Source organism: Oreochromis niloticus, linkage group LG17, assembly GCF_001858045.2.
Source record: "Oreochromis niloticus isolate F11D_XX linkage group LG17, O_niloticus_UMD_NMBU, whole genome shotgun sequence".
In the NCBI taxonomy this organism is placed as follows: domain Eukaryota; kingdom Metazoa; phylum Chordata; class Actinopteri; order Cichliformes; family Cichlidae; genus Oreochromis; species Oreochromis niloticus.
In genome coordinates, this window is record NC_031981.2 from 3,428,677 (window position 1) to 3,444,710 (window position 16,034).

Sequence of the window (16,034 nt, forward strand, 5' to 3'; positions counted from 1 at the left end):
AGAATGTATTCTTTTTTTTCTTTTATATACAGTCTATGGCTAAACTAATTCCCAGGAGTGAGGCCTAATCAAAATCAGTGTGACACTGTTTTCGATCTTTAACCAAGGCCGATTACTTTTTTTCTTTTTCTTTCATTCAGATCACAGAAGACTAAAATATATGGATTTAATAGCTTTGTAATTGTGCAAAAAGTCTGTTTCCACCGTTCGTTGCTACAGTGGAAACATCCAAACATACCCATATTCACACTGCAGTTTATAGGAAACATAACAGGAGGCTAGTGCATGTATGCTGATAGGAGGGGGGGCTACAGCGGGGTTACTTTACAGGCCTAATGTTTTGTGTCGGATGAAGCACCGGCAGCCATATTGATCATTTTTCATGCCCTGCCTCATTTCACTAAGAGCCCCAAAATGACTGCTGGTGGCATTTTTTATGTCAGTTATGAGACGCAGAAAAAAACCCCCACAGAACGAACTGCAGCTCCGACAGCAACAAACAAACACACATACTCTAATGTGCTGCAACAGGCTTTACTTTAATAATTGTGAAAACAGTGATTATTCATGTTGAGCAGGTGAAATGATCAATAATCACACCCTAAACACTGCATGACACAAATCACCCACCATACACATTACAAGCCTTTCGTTTACATTTTATCAATAAAATAATCAATATAGCCTGTTTGTTTTCCCTTCTAGTGGCTGGTAAAAGATTAAGTCACATTTTTTTCATTTTAATCATTAATTATTTTCAAATCACTTGAAAGATTAAAGAGAAAGCCCAAGGAGCACTGACCAATCACGGTTAAGCAGGCTTTGTGCAGGACCGTACAGAGATATCGGCAAAATGCAATATCCAAACAATCGTTAATCTTCTCACGGGAAGATTCATTAAAAAAAAAAAAAAAAAGACCTTATAGACACATTGAACGAGCAGGCCACGCTTGGATATCGTCCCAAAACACAGGCCTTCACTCTGAAACAGTAAGGTTGCAATGACTGGGGTTCATTCTCAACCAGTTATATTCTTTTAATGTTCACTGAAAGACGCAAGTCCAGTAAGTGAACAACATTTATGGGGGGCGTTTGTTTATGATAGGACAGTAAAGGAGGGAGAAGGCATGCAAATGGTGTGGGGTCAGATTTGGGCCCGGCCCTCTGCAACAGCCTTATGTTATATGGATCACCTGCTCTGTGAGCACTGAGATATACTGGCATCCAGTCACTAGAGCATTATTTAAAGTGACTCAAGGTAGCTATGTACTCCTGAGTTTGTCACTCGTAGTTGTAAAGTTGTGAACATCATTAAACTTTTTTTTTCAGGTTTTTCCAAACACGGAGCAGTGAGTATCACACGCCGCCACTGTTTGTTTCTATCCGTGTTCCCAGAAGTTGGGCCCAGCTTCCTGCTGACATCACAACGGTCGTCTAAAGCAGCAAAGCTATCATCAGGCACCAACGCGCAGTCCGTCATGTGTCTTGACTAAGTTGTTACGAGAATTTGTAACACTAATGGCCTAATCTGACACAGTGTTTTTCATCATTACTTGATACAGTACGATGCGTTCGTATGGTAACCACTAAATGTGGATAACGTATAAAACTTCCTGAGATAATCACGAGGAAAGCATTCAGGTATTTCTTCTGATACGGCTAGCACGCTGCTGCCGTTTATTTTTTATTATTCTGTAAAAAAGTTAGTGTAATTTCTATAAACAACACCTCAACAATTGTGATTGTGCCAACATGCAGCCAATTCTCACTCCCGAGGCGTAACATCCTGACGGTTTGTCACATCCCGCGGCATTCCTGAGGAACGCGAAGGGTAACCTTCCGCCTTCTTATGCTACGCGGCGGGTTATGGGTGAAATGCAGTAGAATGAAGGTCCTGCTGTAATACACGTTCCAGCCCTGTATTCCAGGCCTAAGCCTAACCTCATCCCCAACCCTAACCAGCACTTTAATGACGTTGGATAGTGTTTTCCAAAGCGATTCAACTAAAATGAACGAACGTGTAGATTGATTCCAAACGGTTCTCATGTTTCCTCATTTTTCCGATCTCGTCATTTAGGGACGTGTTAGGTGGAAGCGTAATATGTGATGATTTGTCACATGGTGTCAAATATTACACTTTGGGAGTGAGAACGTGTTGCATTGTAACATGCCACATTTTTATGTGCATCTTCAATTTGCACATTAAAACAAAGTGGGCGGAAATGCTGGCAATTTGTAGAAAATCATTTTACATTTGTTTGAGGTGGAAAAATTCGAGCATCAAAACAACAACAAAAAGTAATTATAATGTGTAACGGGAAGATGTAACATTTCTGAAGCTTTCTTCAGAAAACTGCACTGCCTCTTGCTTACTTATTCAGCAAACCAAAGTCTCATCATTCAAAGTCATTTGAAACCTAAAATGCTTTAATAGCAGCTGACTGAGAATTGAGTTGATCCTAAACTGGTAATCTGTTCATTATAAAAAGCAGCTAATAAATCACATTTTCTAATCTTCTGGAATTCATTAATATCTGTGGCTTCAATTTTTTTCCTCTCAGTTGCTCCAATAAATACTTTTAGTGCTCAAGATCTGTCATTGCTGTCTGTTTTTATGCTATTATTATTATTAGTATTATTATTATTATTATTGTTGTTGCAAAACACCACCGAACCCCCTTTACACCACTGATGTTAAGCAATGACACAAGAATTGGAAGTTTTCTTTGGGGGTGCTGAGGGAGATGGAGAGACGTGTGTGGGCTGGTTAACTGTTCTGCTGTTTGAGTACAAGGAGGGGGAAGTACTGATTTGCGAAGAGGCGCTGCTGTATCGGTACCCAGAAGACACGGAGCTGGATGGGTACCCAGAAGACACAGAGCTGGATGGGTACCCAGAAGACACGGAGCTGGATGGGTACCCAGAAGACACGGGGCTGGATGGGTACCCAGAAGACACAGAGCTGGATGGGTATCTGGAAGATGTGGAGCTAGATTGGTAGGGGGAAGAGGTTGTGCTAGGTGAGTAAAAAGAAGAGGAAGCACTGTTTTTATATCCAGAGGAGATCGTGCTAGGTTGGTAAGCCGATATGGTAGCTGCTGGTTTTGGTGCTGCCACTGGCTTTGGTGCTGCCACTGGCTTTGGTGCTGGTGCTGATGCACCACCACTGTACATCAATGTACTAACTAGTGGGTGTGTGGTCTTGTACTGTATCAGGTACTCGGGGTAGATCTGGTGCTTCTCAAACACCACATATATGGAGGGGTTCATTACATCGTCAACACAGCTGTCAAAGAAGTTTATGTCCCCTCCATCCTTGGAAGGAGGTCGGGGATAGTCAGAGGACCCTTTGGTGAAGTCTCCCACCAGCACCCGTGAGATGAACATGTCTCTGACGTCAGTGTCACCGGTGTAGTTGTGGGAGTATCTGGCATCACGGGCAAAGTAACTACCTGTGTTTAGACATAAAAAAAGAGACCATTGTGATTATTGGGCAAAAAAATAAGCACCACAACCACAGATGACAAAAATGTCTGTTTGGCGAGTTTGGAGCTGGTTTATGGTTTATGAAAACATGCTTTTTTATCAATAACTGTTTCAGCTTGAACATTTCTTCCAATCACCTTTGCCAAAAGCCGTTCCATTAAGTCCACAGATTCTCCAGTCAAAGTTGTGGTGGCAGATGGTGTCAACAAATTTGGAGTGAGTGCCATGAAAAAGCTTTTTCTCAGTCACATTTCCTCCTTTGTTTTTGGTCTTCATCTGATTCTTCTGCCTTGAAATAGAAGACATACAAATATCTTACGTCAGTCTGGTTTGTCTGTATGTCGTGTGTGTGTCCATGAAGTGAATTTATGTGCAGCATCATTCTCAGTGGCTAAGCATTGGAAGCAGGAAAACACTAAATGCTAAAATGCTGCCAAACAGTGGGAAAAGTAGAAAGAAGTCAGAAAGTGTGCACGCTGACCATAGACTGAGTACACAAACATTAACACAGCCTCTGGCTCTGAGGAGTGACACCAGTGCAGGAAGCTTAAATCTGTATTCTTTCAAATCACCAGCAGGGGGCAAAAAATGGATAAAAGAAGTCAGAGTTTACTGAAGCCTCTGACCTGTGGACCGCAGAAGACAATACGTACCATTGAAAGACTTCCCAAAGAGCTTTGTTCTGAATCCTCTCAATTTTGACAATATCAAAGCCTTTCATGGTTTTACAGAAATGAGTTTCCACCGTCTTAAATTCTTCTGAAGTGCGCTGGACGGAGATTCGCTGTAAGAAAACAAAAAAATATTGCAATATTTCGACACGAGCATTTCCCTTCACCATTTAGTTAGACATAAAGCTAAAGAATTCATACTGAGTACAAATATAAATTCTATAATGTTATTTTTAAACAAGGCCAGCAACGGTGTTAAAAAAAGGCATTTTAGTCCTAAAAACAACAACTTGATGGCAGAGTCGCACTACACGGAGAAACACAGAAATGGAAACTCTCAATTCAACGATAGGAAATATATGTCTAAGCTTAGCTTCTTTTTTCTTTTTTTTAAGCTTTTTTCCCCCAAATATGTTCTTAGAAAAAATCATTTGGGAAAATCTTTTGCTTACTGTAGAAATTCCACTTGAAGGGGCATCTGCACAGGAAGCAACGTGGGAACCAGTGAATGAATAAAGTAAATGGTTTTTGTCTTAAATCAACAATGGGTGAATACAGCTTTAATGGATAACTGGAACTTCCAGTATTCAGGATGGTGTAATGTAAGAGTCCACACTGAAAAATACTATGAGGCCAGAATCTAGTTTCTATCTGAGGAAGGATGACAGATCAGATATGATCTTAAAAACGTATTTTTAAGATAAAAGCTTGTCTGTTTTTATTTTATGTCGTTCGGTTGTCTTATTTAATCTTTTTTCCATCTCTTTTTTGTTATTTTGTATGCGTGTTAAATTGTTTAATATAGTGTTGTATTTAAAAAAACTGATTGCTTTCACCTTTTGCTAGAAAATTACACTGCAAACACAACCAGATACGCACTAGCATAACTATGTTTGGAATATGTTAACACACACACACATACACACACATTATATATATATATATATATATATATATGTACTCTGCTTTCCAAGGCCTCAGGTACGGACAGCTTGCTGTATTTCTTATGCACCTTCTTTGTCGCGCCTTTCTGCAACTCCGTTAGTTGGCTAACCTCCCTTCGTGCTACTTTGATCTTGCCCTCTAGCCTCCTTCTCCATGGAGGGTACTGCCCCTTGTGGCTGTTCAACTTGTAGCCAAGCATCTCACTGATCACTGCTGCCGTAGTGTAGATCAGCTTGTTAGTGTCGGTAATCGTGGTTGTAGGTATCGTCCGTAGTGCTGCATTAACATCATCTAGCAGACCTTCTGAGGGTACTTCACGTAATCTTGGTAACCGGCTACGGGGGATCCAGGTTTCAAGCTTGGCCATGATCCTATCTTTCAGGTCAGTTCCTCTCGCACTCAACGATCCTTCTCCTATCGCACTTGGGGCTATGTACCCAATCTCGGGTGACCTGACCTGGCGTCCTGACTCCTCCTTGCCGTAGCATTTATGTTGTACCTCGTCAATCTCTAGCTGTGAGAGCAGTCCCTTCTTTCGAATGTTGGAACACTGAGCTACTAGTTGTTTCGCCGTCATTGTGGATGTTGGGTATCGAAGAATCCATAGGCCCCTCATCCTATTCATGTAACCCCTTCCGCCAGGGTTGCTTGCGTAGTAGCATTCCAACAACGCCCTGTTTTCGTCTCTTGCCCACTGATGCCTTCTTGTTCCAGTAGCCCACTTGTCGTCAGGGTGCCCTGGTTCCTCAACACCTGACGCGGACCTTGTTGATCCGGGCGACGTCCGAGCCGTCATGCCGTCATATTTATCTGTCTCGCTCATGTCTGCGGTAGTCTCGCTTAGCATAGGGGGTCTAGCCTTACGACCCTTACTGGATACAGACGCCCCCAGGCAGGAATCGAACTTGTGATCCTCTGCTCCAAAGGCGTGTAGTCTAACCACTACGCTATCCAGCTGTAGTGGATATATACATATGCATACATATATACATATATATATATATGTATTTAAAAATGTCTAAACTTGAGTGTGAGCTCAAACAGCAGAGACATAAAAGTAATATTTTATGGTTTCACAATACCGCATATCCTGTTTCGGGGATCTGTGTCTTGTCCCAGTTGTCTGGTATGGGAGCAGATGCTTTAACCACGGGCCGTCTGCAGAGAGAGAGGGTTAGAATGACTTTAAATACACAAGGTTTGGGTATAATATGTCTGAAAACATAAGTAATACAAACGCCATTAAAAGTTTCCTCAATATACAGACACCTTCACTTTTTACATATGGTTTAAGATTTCATTTTAAATCAACAAAACATTTTTCCCATCACATGCCAGAATGACAAGAGCTCATGCTTGTAACTTTTAGGGGTGTTTTTGTTTGTTTTTCTATTTTTTAATAATTGGTAAATAAAAAAGAACAAATAGGACCCAGTGCTGAGATGATCTGGATGCAGTTAAGAAAGACACACACCTGAGCATGTAATAACCCCCACAGTTCATACTAATATCAGAAAAAAACAAACAAACAAACCAACCATGAAATCTTAGGAACTCTTTCTGAACATCCAGGGTGACAGGCCTCAGCAGGTCTAGATCAGGGCACGGGTCTAGAATCATATCTCTGTGTCATTGTTTTATCAATTATGTCTTTATGGTAGAAAGAAGCTTGAAATAAGCCACTTTGAGTAAAGAGTAAAGAGTAAATTCTCCCAAATTCTTCCTCAAGGTCACCTGCGGCGGCTTGGGGATTGTTTTCTTTCGCTTAAAACTAAGTGAAAGGGCACGCTCTCTCTCGAGTTAGACACAGGAAACACACACGCACACATACACATGTACTCAGACACAGATATACAATCACACACCCAGCCCTCCAAACGCCTTCGATGCTTACACCTGATGCGGTCAGGCAGGTCTCTGTCCAGACTGTTGTCTACATTGGCGCTCTCCATTACACCCCCCACCCCGACCCCCACCCGATCCCTGGCTTACATGCAGTGAAATAGGCGTCCTATTTCACTGCATGTGCGTGTAACATTGCTAATGACAATTAAACGGCTCAATCAAGCATTGAACAGGAATTATGTTAGATTCTGGCAGATACACTGGTCTCTACAGACTGGTTGGTAACAATCAAGGAGTTAACAACTCTGTCAGACTCATTTAAAACACTACATAGTGTAAATCAAAGTGAAGGCATCTTAAAACTTTCTTGTGGGGCTGTTTTTGGGATGACGTACCTGACTTTCTTTGTTAGGACATCTGCAGCAGAGACAAACAGCGGCCGTCTGCACACAAGCCTTTTGGTGCCATAGCGCTTATTTGTCTGTATCATGTCTGAGGGGGAAGTTTAATAGTAATGAGAAAATCAGTTTTACATTTTAACCTGCAGAAATCAGTCAACAGAGAGAGTTTCTATATTTTTGTTTACCCTGGAAACTGAGTGAATATGACTGGCTGCCAGCAGTGAACTCCACCACGTCTTTGTCATTGGCCAGGAACTTCTCCTCCAGCTTTGTGCTGTTGATGTCTGCTGCTTTATGTCCACTAGTCTGCAAAGCAAGAAAAGTGACTGTGTTTTTAACCTGAAAACAAACCTGCATTGGCATATGAACAATGAACAATTGGTAAGAAAAATTATTTTATAATATTTAATAAAAATTCCAAGATAGCGACTGTCAAATTAGCTTGGCTGAAAACCATTGAGGCCGTTTGAAAGTCTGACGTTCTTTCCATTAGAGTTACGCTAACAGACTTAAGCTTTGAAAGTTGAAGAACTGAGCCTCCAAACTTTACTTATTTACTTTTTAAACTCAACAGTCCAGTATGAGCATGCTCACTTCACATGTTCAACTGAGCACAGCTGGTACATGTAGCCGTTGACTTCAGCTGCTCTCCTCAGAGATACCAGAGCTGTATGCACAGACTGTGGCAGCCTCGATTTACAGCCATTATAGATAAGATTAAAACTTTAATCGTGAGCTGTAAGTCCAGCAGCTTAAACAACAGAATACAGAGAGGATAAAAAAATATGAAAAATATAGTTGTGATTGTAACAGAAGCAATGCAGTGGCCTCCAAAATGGTCAGTGAAACAGAGGTTCAGTGACCATTTTTAGCTCAGATCAGCTCCGCTAGCTTTTCTTGCTGAGGCATGCTGTCAGTGTGGATAACTTCAATAAAACTCTGGAGCAGCTATTTTTTCCATGTTTGTTCACTTGTTCACAATCTGTTAAGAAGTGTTTCACAATTATACCAGTCCTATGACGTGGCATTACCCAGAGCAAAGACTTTAACCTTTGATTAGAATAGAAAATCAGATAGTTTACGCTTTAATAACAGCCTCTGATGTAATAAATCTATTGAGCCAGTATGACTTTATAGACATTTTAACAGACTTTTAAGTACTTAATGAGAGAGTGACAGCAGAGAAATATTAGGTGACTTCAAAGCTGATATATTGAACGTGTTGCCAAACAGTTACACATTTACATAGTCAAAAACCCCGATGGATGACACTAAGGTGCTTGTGTGCACCTTTTATATAAAGGTCCTACATGCTCAGTGTTCCTACATATGGTTCTAAGCAGGTATTATAGACTTGGTTTTTAAGAATTTGTTATCATTAAAAATGCTGCGTGTGTCTCACAGAATCACTCCTGATGAGAGCTAAAGCTAACACTGCTGGGGACAAAATAATAAAAACAAACACAAGCTAAAAAGCACTGAAATGCTTTGTGGAGATCACCTGGAGGGGGAAAACACCCTGTAGGGTGATACTTTGAGGGACTTTATGCCACATTACAAATGTTTTTTTTGATCATGTTTCCAAGAAAAGTACTGACTCACGTGCTAACAACTGTGGAAGAACAGTGGATTCTGATGCTACTCACATCTGAGGAATAAATGTTCCACTTCCCAAACTCATCCTGCCAGTACCAAAGCCACTCAGTGGTGTGGATGAAGGTCGGCTGAATCACTGAGTTTTCTGTCGAGAGTCGACGTACTTTGTTCGGTCCACAGGTCATCGTGTCAAAGTGCACGGCTGGGCTGGTGCTACTGCAGACACCCAAAACAGAAGACATAATGTTAACATTTTAACACGTGCTACCTCTTTACTGGTGTGTGAAGTTTGAAAGAAGTTGATATTAAGGAAACAGAAATAGAAATAAAGAATTGTGTCCTGTGGCTATGGAATCCTCATCTAAATCGTCTCCTTTCCACAACCATGTGGACAGTTGGTATGAGGTCCTTGTGTTTGTGTTTGTATTGGGTCTGACTTTAGGATGAATTTGTCTCATAATTGGAGATTAAGTATCAGAACTTCAGGAGTGGGACCACGCCTCCAAACACACTCCTTCCAGTTCTCATCTATATAGGTTCCCCTAGTCCTATAAGCTGTTCATTCTCGTTTACATGCCCCACCCTCCATCCCCTTTTCAATTCTTTAACTTCTTCACTTGTATTTAGTACGTGGGGATCTGCCGGGTCCCGGAGCCGCCGTCAGTTCCTTTTGAGGCCTTCCTCAAACCGCAGCTCAATTCATGTCAAAGCCATTCACCTTTATCTACGAAAATGCTGTCAAACATAAATGAGGACGTGGGACCAGCTAGTGAATTACCCGTTACCAATGTAAACCTTATTCTACAGGCCCACACAACAACACACATATGATCTTTGTCATAGTATTTAGGTATGAACGCAAAGCAAAGATGAAAACCAGCAGAAAGAGGCGTTAAAGCGATCACCACGGTGATTCTACTTTGGAAACATATACAGGCAGAAACTGAGCTGCTCCTCAGTTTGTCACTTGTTGAAGTTCAGGCTGTGGCTGCTGAGCCGGGGTCAGCATACACTCAGTTTTAACATCACTCTGGGTTCTTGGCTAGCTTAGCTTTAGCATGTTGTCAGTGTCAGTGCTTACAAAGAGCTGAAGTTGTGTTAGCAGGATAACGCAGTTGTTTCCATCCTGGATGCAGTTTCCACTTTACCATCACACTCTTGTTCTTTTGCGGAATAAAAATAAAAGTAATGTCCGTGTTCATGCTGTGGACCACTCCACTACTTTCATCCTCGGGCACATGAGCTGAAATCAGCTGATTCAAGTGCAGGTGGAACCAATATTAGAATCAATAAGCAAGCAGACTAACAATTCCAAGGAATGCCACTACTGGGAACTGTTCTCGATTCCCATCACTACACCTAACTGAATGCTCCAAACCAGTAAACTGCCAAAAGTTCTGCTTTTATACAGTCTGTGATGATCAAAAAAGTCAAGTGTATTTGATTATCAGATTATCAAGTTGTCTTTTGCAGGACTGCAGAGAGTCCAGTGAGAACTTGGTAAGTACCTGTATGAGTTACTGGGGTCACAGTAGTCTCTCTCAATTGTCTCATTATTGGGCAAATCAGTCCACTGGTGTCCCTCTTGGACCTGCCATCGGTACGGCATCTTGTCATGAGCTTTAAAACATTGATCTAAGAAGAAAGAATAAAGGCAGCTGATCAAAGTCAAGAAAGAACTACATTAAAACCTCAAACACTTAATAACCATGACTTTCTCACCATCATGTTTGCAGTGACCTTTAATGAAGTACATGCAGATCTCTTTTTTATCTGAAAGAAACAAGAAATATTTCACAGGCTTCACTCAGACAGCAGTTTTAGTTCATCTCCCCACAGAAGTGTTTTCAGCTGTTGTTTACCTCTGACAGGCCTCTGTCTATTGTTCTGCCATTCTCCGCCTTTAGCAGCTACATCATTGACAGCAGCGTGAATGTTGCTTGATGAATGAGTTTTTGGTAGTGGTTGCTTATTGGTGCCCCTGTTGCCGCCTCTCCCTCTGACAGCTGCTAGACTTTTTCCGTGACGGCGTCTCCGTCTTCGAGTCTCACCACTTTCACTGCTCACATCGTTTTCGCTGGTGGCGGCGGAGATGTCACTGGTGGAAGAGTTTTCATCGTCGCTTTCATTCAGTCCATTGCTGGTGTACAGATCGAAGATGTCAGTGCCAGCAAGCATCTCAGTAAGTGAGGAGGCTCGAGACTGCACTGGGCGGCTGCTCTGGTTTCCTCTGTTTCCCCTGTTGCCCCTGCTGCCTGTCGCACCCCTACCACCTCTCCCTCTGCCTCTCCGCTGTTGTTGACCATTCTCAGCCAGCCTCAGCGCCTCTTTATTTGCATACACAGCCTTCAAGGATGGAAGAAGGGGACCAGGTACGCCTCTTTCTTGCAAATTTTTTATTGGCTGTGGAGCAGTAAAATTGTGATTCCTCGAGCAGCTGCATTCACGGCTGATGTACTTCTGGCAGATGTGGAGCCTCTTACAACCATCACCATCCTTACACCTGCCAAACTCTCCATCACCGTTGTTGTAGTCGTAACATATCTGGTGGAGACGGAAAAAAATGAAAGGAAAGCGTGGTTATATACATGGACTGTAAGTAAAAGATGGAAAACAATCACTGACTGTATGTAAACGATGGATATAAACATTGCAACATCCTACTTTTTTAACCAGTTTAAATTGATTTTACTCTAAATGCCACAATAAATTGTTCAAAACATTTTCTTAGGTCATTTATTCATAAACGTCTATACAACAGGATAAAACAGGAAGTCTTTTTGCAACATGATGAGGTCAGCTTTTTATGGCAGCTTTGTAACACTGTAGTGCATTGTATAGAAAAAAATAAAAGTGTGCTGTAACGCTCTCACCATCCCCTTCCATATGATATATTACTTGATATGTTTTCTTGACTTTTCTTTCCAAGGTGAAATTTGACCTTGGGCACAAACAATAAAGGTCAAGGTCAAATTAGGTACTCACGTCCCCCGAAACTCTAGTATATTTTTGTCAAGTTTCAAGATGATCCATAAAAAATTGTGGATAATATAAAGTTTTGACTGATTTTCAAATTAGATGCGACTTTGACTGTGACCCAATTTTCATCTAAATTAAATCAGCTGTTATCATCACACAAAATCTGAAAAAGATATCTTGAAAACTGTGGACAGTACTGCAAACAAACAAACGAAAGGAACTGATTACTTACCAATTACATTGCATGTGTTTTGATACTTTTAATATACTTTTTGACATGTATGAAAAAGCTGGTTTGACACCAACATGACAGAAAACGTGTTTTAAAATTGAAGAACAATACACAACTGGCAAACAACGTTACCTCCAAGTTTTAAGAACACCTCAATGACTGACAATTTGTGAAGAATTACATATTATATTATGTTATTATATTATATTATTACACTGTGTGGGTATCAGCTGTGCTGTTTGTTATTGCTACAGTATCAACAGTACCGATCTGCCAACGCACTGTCTTACAATTTAAATGAACATGATCCAGAACAAATCAGATGTGAAAAGGTTTTATGACAATGATGATGAGTTCAACCTAAAGTATTTCGTCAGGGTGCTTTATCGTGTGTTAGGTTAAGACTTACAGCAGGAAGGAGTGTGTGGTCACTCTGCAGCAGCAGGGTGCACAGCTCTTCTCGGCTCAGGCTCTCCAGCTCATGCTCCCTCAGAAGTCTTTGGTTATGATCAGACGTCAGCTCATGGGAGAAGCTGCAGCCCCTCCTGTTATAACAGAATCCATACAGCTGAGTCATGACTGTGACATGAGAAGGAGTAGGGCCACACACTTCTAAAAACATAATAACCAAGTGGTGCCAAACGTGGATTAATTCATCATTACACTTACACATGCTGTGTGTGTCTGTTTCCAGATTCAGCCCAATACCAATAAAAAAATTAATTTTGACCGCCGTGTCTGCTTTATATTTTTCCAAACCCGAGAATTTGTCATTGTAGCTGGCTTCTGGAGCAAAACCGGTTAATATGACGACAATAATAAATACTTCTAATAATAAAAGCACTACGAATTATTTGACGTTTTAGCCTCTTTAAAGGTCCGTAACTTGGTTGTACACAAATACGACAATAAAAGTAAAGTTTCTATTGAGACTCAGAAGTCGGTACAAGGAAGCACCGAGAGGAACTTTTCCTATTGGCCTTTCGAGTCACATGATGATATTTGTTCAGGTTAGCTTTTCTAACAAACCTGTGTCAAACTGCTTAAAATGTCGAGTTTTCCCAACAATACACGAACCACCGTCAGTGTCATACTCAGTGACTGTAAACAGTCTTACAGAGTCACTAGTCAGGGCCTTTAACCCTGGAGTATTTTGCACCCACTTTCAGCATTACTAGAAAAGGCCTGCATGAACAGAGACGGTGGCTGTTTCACTCTGGCCATGACTCACCTTTCTTTCTATACTTCCAGTATATTTACCTGAACTGAGTGAACTGACAGAATCCGCTGAAGAGGAAGTTTTTACACAGGTGCAGACTCTTGCATGTCCCCGGGCAGTCTTTCACTTTGCAAAGTCTCAGGCGGGTCCTGGCCACCACCTTCGGCTGTCCGTTTGGACAACACGAAACAAATTTCTCTTGGTTACAAATGATCTCCGACAACTTCGTAGGATCGCCGGAAAACAGATTATATACTAAATCCTCAGTGTTGACTGCTCCTTGACCGGCGCAGATCATTCTCAGTATTTCTGTCTCCATCGTGTCCGAGCTCTGCCTGCGCTTCCTTCCACCTGGGAGACCAAACCGCAGCTTGACGACAGCGGACGATGGCTTCATGGGAGGAGGAAAACTTCGGTATCATTTCTGATGATTGGAAAGCGAAACTGAACTATTTTTATCTTGGACTGATGCTGTAATGCTGCTGATTTCCACTTGGGGGCGTCCATGAGAGAATACAGGGAAGACATTTGTACTCGGCACACAGTGTAACGTTAACACAGTAGAGCTGATTAACAGAAAGCTCATATAAAGATCCTGCAAAGTCTGACTAAAGGAAGTCATAGCTATTACCTCCTGTTTTAGCTTTGCTCTCCTTTAAACCTTTGGGGTGAATTTTCGGGTCTTTAGCTGCTTAACTGTCCATCAGCTGCCAGGCTGTGTGTTTGCAGCTTGTAGGGCCCAAATAGCTTATGCATGTCTGACTGGGGTGGGGGTGGGGGGGTGAACCTAAATAGAACCTAAATATAAGTCATGTCGTCTTTGGGACTCTTATTGTAGCAAAACTCTTTGTCTTGGTGTTGTAACAGCTTTATGAGTGTCACATTGCGTGAGCATTTTTTGACTTGTGCTCCACAGCTGTGCACTAACAACAATCACAAGTCCAAAAATATCTTTGCTCTTCTTGTTTGCATAGCTGCTACACAGAACACAGTGAAAAACTGTGGTGATTCCCCAGTGGCACACCTGAACGACTGAACAGTGTGAATATCAAGAGTATTATACCAACACTAATACTGGTAACGGATTGATACGAGCACAGTAGGATCGATATCTTGTTTTATCTTCTCCAAGTTCAATATGTAACCGACTGAACTGTGTTATTTATTCATTTTTGGAAATGAAAAAATATGCCTCATACATGCACTATGTGTTGACTGTCACGTCTATTTTATTTATAGCCCATAGCACATTTAAAAAACAGAAGTTGGCCCAAAATACTTTAGTGACAGGCGCCTTTACATTCCAGCTCGCCAACAAGCTCACTTTTTAAAATCCACGAACAGCAGTTAGCTGTGTTTTGTTGTGTTAACTCATTATTGTTGGAAAGTAAAAATCACAGTGATTTAGTGATCATTAAAATGTGTTCAGAATTTTCAAACTGATGATTATGATGATGATTCATCTCATAAGTTAAAAGTATTTCTCATTAACTGAAGGTGATTGGAACACCTGAGCAGAACTGAATATGAAGGGAAAATATGAATGTTGTTATTGTAAATATTATCTTCATCTGTATTTGTTCCGAATCTTTTCAGACTAAATAAAGTTTTTGAGGGCAGAAAGAAGGTTTGTAAACCCACCGCATCTGTTATGCAAATATTCCACCTGCAGTTGGGTTTCCTGATCACAGCTTATTGCTGAAGCTTGTCCGCTTCGTCTTTCTGCTCTTTAACAAATATAGTAAAGAGTTGGGTTTTTTGTTTGTTTTGCAGGTTTTGTTTCTGCGACTGCGACTCCAGAAGGAAGTGCAGATCATCATATGTACTGATGCAGACTATAATTTAGGCCACGTAAACCACAGTGGGCCATAATCAAGAACCACACACGTGAACAGTTTTGATAACTCTTAATGATTTATTTGAATGATTGCCAACATGCACACACACAAAAATCTGATTTCATAGAACATTTCAGAAGAATAAAAGCTTTAATAATAGAACAGGTTTACAGTGAGCACATGTAAAGAATCTGGAGGCGCCATCAACAAACTTTATGAAGCCTGAAACATCCAGTATGACTTTTTTGAGAGTGGGTAAGCCTTTGGAGGCATATCTTTGGAAAGTAACACAGACCTCCATGTGTTAGTCAGCAGCTCTCATGACTGCTGTTTGAGACATCAGGACCTCAAGCTATGCTCATGGAGTCTGTTCCTAACAGTTTCATCGGGAACATGCACATAAATATGCCATTTTGTAAGGCTTTGGCAGTGATCTTTCTATTACTTTTTGCATAAAGCAACATAGCGGTCCTGCTGCTGGGTTGATGCCCTTCTATGGCCCTTTCAGGGTTTCCTCACGCACAGCCCACCTTCTTGTCTTGGGAGACAGAGCGGTCCAGGAACTGGTCTAACTGTGCAACCTGAATGGGCTGTAAGTACCCTCTCATACAGTGTCAAGAAAAATAACAAAAAGCAAAACTAGTAGTATGGTGTATTTGTATTTTATTGTATCTTGTCTAATCATTATAAAGATATAACAGCTAATCCAAGTACTACTGACCAAGTGGGCTATGACTGCAAAAGAGCTAAAGAGAAAGAGAAATATACACAATGTAACATCTAAACCATCTTCAAACAGAAATTTATGTTTTTTATCCAACT

At 41.1% G+C, this 16,034-nt stretch overlaps 1 protein-coding gene across 3 annotated transcripts in view; it reads right to left on the reverse strand.

The window, feature by feature from the left end:
- Positions 1-520: 520 nt before the first annotated feature.
- The window catches only part of LOC100711295 (poly [ADP-ribose] polymerase 12), a 69,361-nt gene continuing 53,847 nt past the window's right edge, over positions 521-16,034 (reverse strand). The window contains exons 1-12 of one of the 3 annotated variants that reach the window (XM_019346678.2): positions 13,416-13,826; positions 12,565-12,700; positions 10,807-11,488; positions 10,667-10,717; positions 10,453-10,579; positions 8,995-9,160; positions 7,534-7,654; positions 7,343-7,439; positions 6,185-6,260; positions 4,140-4,270; positions 3,624-3,775; positions 521-3,452 (exon numbers count right to left, since the gene is read on the reverse strand). In XM_019346678.2, coding sequence (XP_019202223.1) covers positions 2,695-3,452; positions 3,624-3,775; positions 4,140-4,270; positions 6,185-6,260; positions 7,343-7,439; positions 7,534-7,654; positions 8,995-9,160; positions 10,453-10,579; positions 10,667-10,717; positions 10,807-11,488; positions 12,565-12,700; positions 13,416-13,771 — 2,853 coding nt within the window. In that variant the 5' untranslated portion in view covers positions 13,772-13,826 and the 3' untranslated portion in view covers positions 521-2,694. Of the gene's footprint in view, positions 3,453-3,623; positions 3,776-4,139; positions 4,271-6,184; positions 6,261-7,342; positions 7,440-7,533; positions 7,655-8,994; positions 9,161-10,452; positions 10,580-10,666; positions 10,718-10,806; positions 11,489-12,564; positions 12,701-13,415; positions 13,827-16,034 lie in introns of those variants that run through there. The other 2 variants (XM_019346679.2, XM_019346677.2) reach the window with 2 other exon arrangements.